Genomic DNA, 4,101 nt, shown 5'->3' on the forward strand with positions numbered 1-4,101 from the left:
CACTGTTTTTATATCCACAACAGTCCAAATAACGATGAGATGTGAAACATGTCCATCACCCAACTCTGCAGCTCCCCTCAGCTCCTCAAAGCATTTAAGCTGAGTGCTTACTGTTGATATTTGAGCTCTACAGTGAAAAAAGTACCCCCCTCACATCACTGCTGCTTCCAGTAGCTGCTCCTGTTAGCTGCTCCACTGCTCACTGCCCCCCCACCCCCACCCCCATGCATGTGCATGTGCACAGCGCCACCTGTTGCTGATAGGGTGGAATTGCTTTCTATCTACAGAACCAGGGCTGGGTAGTGATTAGGGTTGGGCTATGAATATTCAAATAGTTGTTAAATTCTGTGTAGTTATGAATAGTTTATACCACTATGATCTTGTTTTAAAAAGTAGACCTGGGAGTTTGCCCGTCAGGAGCAGGAGCTGGATGTGGCCCGTTGACATGAGGCCAGGTGTCTGTGTCTGATGTGATGGACAGTTTCTGATTTTTCACTGTTTAGGCAGCCATTCTGGACTTTTGGTATAGGTATAAGCCGGGTTAGCTTAGCTCTTACCCCCGCAGCCTCTCCTGTCCTCCTGGGGAGATTGCCCCTGCCATTGTGGCTTTGTGGACAAATAGTTCACAGTGACTATCATGTAGCATTTTTACTTGAAATGCACATTCCCAGTAGGGCAGCTAGCATTTCCAGAATTTCACAACTGGATTAGGATCTCTGACTAGATCTTTAATTTAACTTGACTTGATTCTTACCGCTCTTGTCAGCAAGGTTTCCAGCAGCAGTATGGAGCTGTTTTCAATGACAACGCTCCAGGAAACCCACTGTACACTTCATGCCCAGCCTCTTGATGGTGTGATACTGTAAAGATGGTGACTACTTAGGGAACGGCCTCACACAGATCGCAGCTTTAACTTTTAACTCATTTCTAACTGGCACATAGAGTCGGACTTTTGAACGTTTTTTTTTTTTTTTCAAGCAAGATGCAAAAGTGTGTCTGCACATGATATCACACAGTCCCGTCTCAAAGCCGGGACTCAGAGCACGTCTGCAGCATATTAGAGTGAATGTGATTGTGGAGTTGGCAGAAATAAATAAATAAATGTAACAAAGTGCCAGTCGGTGGGTGAGCATTTTCTCTAATGGCACCGCAGCACTTTTCAGGCGTGTGTGAGCGTGGCCTAATCACTTGTAAGGCTTGATCGAGTGTGTGTTAATAAACATTAGGCTGTCTCTCTTCCCCTGGTGATTAGTGGTTTATGTGCTCTGCTCTGTGCAGGCTGAAGACGCAGTCCTGAAGATTGATGGAGGGCCATGCTATTCAAACAGCAGGCATTGCTGAGACAGAAGCTCTTCGTTCTGGGCAGCCTTGCTATCGGAAGTGTCCTCTATCTCGTGGCCAGGGTTGGGACCTTGGATAGGTAATATAATAATATTATAGTATTATTATTATAGGTAAGTAATCACTGTAACAATACATGTTGTTGTACGTGTGTTTGTGTTAGCAGTTTTTAGGATAAAATGTAATGTGTTTACAGTTTTGTCAGCCACGGACATCAGGACACTTTTGCCCTAAATTGAGGCAGGCAGTATGTCCTCCCAGAGTTCCACCTGTGAGGATAAGTTCTGCCAGTTCTCCAGAATCAGAATTTGTACTGTACATAACATGAGAAAATGCTGTCTGAGAAACCCTGCTCAGGAGAGGAATTTCCCAAAGGGAAGAGCAGCAGCAGAAGTTTGCTTGGAAAGAATGGAAAAACATCATATTTTAAGATGGTTTTAGTTTTCTTGTTAAGAAATATACTTCTTTTTATCACACACTATGAGATATTACTGTAATATGAATGATGATTTGGTCCTTACGAGAATAATACCTTCAAGTTTATATAATAGACAAACTTTTTTTTATAAGATGAAGATTTTTGCAGAGTTCATATCAAATGAAAAAGATTTTTGTGAAAAAATGTCCATGCACCACCAACAGATTGCTCTTTTGAGGGATTTAGCACAAAACCTGATAAATGAAAAAGCATAATAGTGAAATAGTGCTGAGACTGAAGATGCTTTTTGCTTGTTATTCTTTCAGATTACAGCCCATTTGCCCCATTGAGAGCAGACTGCCCCCTCCTGAGCCAGAGCAAATCCCTCTCCGGACCCTGCAGTTTAAGCGTGGCCTGCTTCATGAACTTCGCAAGGGCAATGCAACCAAAGAGCAAATCCACCTGCACAACCTGGTCCAGCAACTGCCTCGGGCCATTATCATTGGGGTGCGCAAGGGGGGCACACGCGCCCTGCTGGAGATGCTCAACCTGCATCCTGCAGTGGTCAAGGCCTCGCAGGAGATCCACTTTTTTGACAATGACCAAAACTACGCCCGGGGCATTGACTGGTACAGAGAGAAAATGCCCTTCTCCTTCCCTCATCAGATCACCATTGAGAAGAGCCCAGCATACTTCATCACAGAGGAGGTCCCTGAACGCATCTTCAAGATGAATTCCTCCATCAAGCTGCTGATCATTGTCCGTGAGCCCACCACCAGAGCTGTGTCCGACTACACACAAGTGCTGGAGGGCAAGGAGCGCAAAAACAAGACCTACCATAAGTTCGAGAAGCTCGCCATCGACACAAGCACCTGTGAGGTGAACACAAAGTACAAAGCGGTGCGGACCAGCATCTACACCAAACACTTGGAGCGATGGCTGAAGTACTTTCCCGTGGAGCAGTTCCACATCGTGGACGGGGACCGCCTCATCACGGACCCGCTGCCAGAGCTGCAGCTTGTCGAACGCTTCCTCAACCTTCCCTCGAGGATCAGCCAGTATAACCTGTACTTCAATGCCACCAGGGGATTCTACTGTCTGCGATTTAACATTGTCTTCAACAAGTGCCTGGCAGGCAGCAAGGGCCGCATCCATCCAGAGGTGGATCCATCAGTGGTGACTAAACTACAGAAATTCTTTCACCCCTTCAATCAGAAGTTCTACCAGATCACTGGTAGGACATTCAACTGGCCATGATGAGGTTTGAACTCCTCCAAATGAGATTCCTTGGATTGGTGTTTCGGCCAAGCTGCAAGTTCTCAAAAGATAACAACAGCACTTTGATTGAATTTAATACAAGAATGACAGTGTGACCAAATATAAAAGGAGCTTGATGTTAGTTTGTTTTTACGTGAGTGAAAATGAAACAATAGTTTGATGGTTTGACTGAAAGAGTCAGTTCAAAGCACTTAATTGATCTTAATTAATTCACCTGTCTGTCACGGTTCTTCATAAGGAGAAAAAAACCCAGTACTGAGCTGTGTGATTAACTGAAGAGATTATTTTTCTTGCTCTTTAAAAGACTATCAAACACCGACATTCATGCTGTTAAGATAAGCTTTAAGTGTGATGCTTTTCTCATGATGAAACACCTGAAAAGATGACAAAGTGATATTTGATAAACAACTAAATTGTTCATTTGTTCCCCATCATGTCGTTTATTTGACCAAAACTGCATGTGCAATCGAGATGCCAATACAACATTGGAGACTCTTGTATTGGTTGTCTTCTGTTGTCACTTAATATTGTTTTTTTCCACCACATTTTATTTTGAATCCATGCTGTGGTTAAACCATTCTCTCTTCCTCCTCTTCCACCTCTTTTAATTCCCAACACAACACCCAGTCTGGAGATCAGAACAAACGTATCAGAGCAGGATCTGGTGTTTCAAAGTTTGACTCAAACCATTTACAAAACCATCAAAGCATTTTGGACTCGAGCGTGTTTTTTTTTAATGTAAGTATGTTGTTCCCCCCCCCCCCCCCCCCCCCAACAGCCTTTTCATTGGTTCCAACCCACCTGGCACAAAGGCCATAGTGAAAAAAAAATAAAAGTTGTCTTCTGATGATTCTTGTCAAACCAACTGTTTATTCTATGATGATTAGCAAAATTTGTCTGTTTCTGTGCAAATATTCATTCTGTATCATAAGTGTGTTGTTAAAAAGGTGAAATTAAAAGAACATGTGTCAGCTGAGGTTGTTTGTTTCACATTTGCCACTGACAGGAACTGTTCAAGACTTTGGAAAATAGTTGAGAAGATTGTTACCAGTCTGGAGTCTGGA

At 43.4% G+C, this 4,101-nt stretch overlaps 1 protein-coding gene across 1 annotated transcript; it reads left to right on the forward strand.

The window, feature by feature from the left end:
* Positions 1–1,313: 1,313 nt before the first annotated feature.
* LOC139218071 (heparan sulfate glucosamine 3-O-sulfotransferase 5) lies at positions 1,314–3,016 on the forward strand. Its single transcript, XM_070849606.1, has 2 exons — positions 1,314–1,420; positions 2,086–3,016. The coding sequence occupies exons 1-2, from the start codon at positions 1,314–1,316 to the stop codon at positions 3,014–3,016; spliced, it is 1,038 nt and encodes a 345-aa protein (XP_070705707.1).
* Positions 3,017–4,101: the final 1,085 nt, after the last annotated feature.

This window comes from Pempheris klunzingeri, chromosome 18, assembly GCF_042242105.1.
Source record: "Pempheris klunzingeri isolate RE-2024b chromosome 18, fPemKlu1.hap1, whole genome shotgun sequence".
Classification (NCBI taxonomy): Eukaryota; Metazoa; Chordata; class Actinopteri; order Acropomatiformes; family Pempheridae; genus Pempheris; species Pempheris klunzingeri.

What these genes read in the sequence shown, in the direction of transcription:
- LOC139218071 (XM_070849606.1), top strand. Translation starts at nt 1,314, where the DNA reads ATGCTATTCAAACAGCAGGCATTGCTGAGACAGAAGCTCTTCGTTCTG. An exon ending in AGGGTTGGGACCTTGGATAG is followed by an intron (nt 1,421 to 2,085) that starts GTAATATAATAA and finishes TTATTCTTTCAG; the next exon opens with ATTACAGCCCATTTGCCCCA.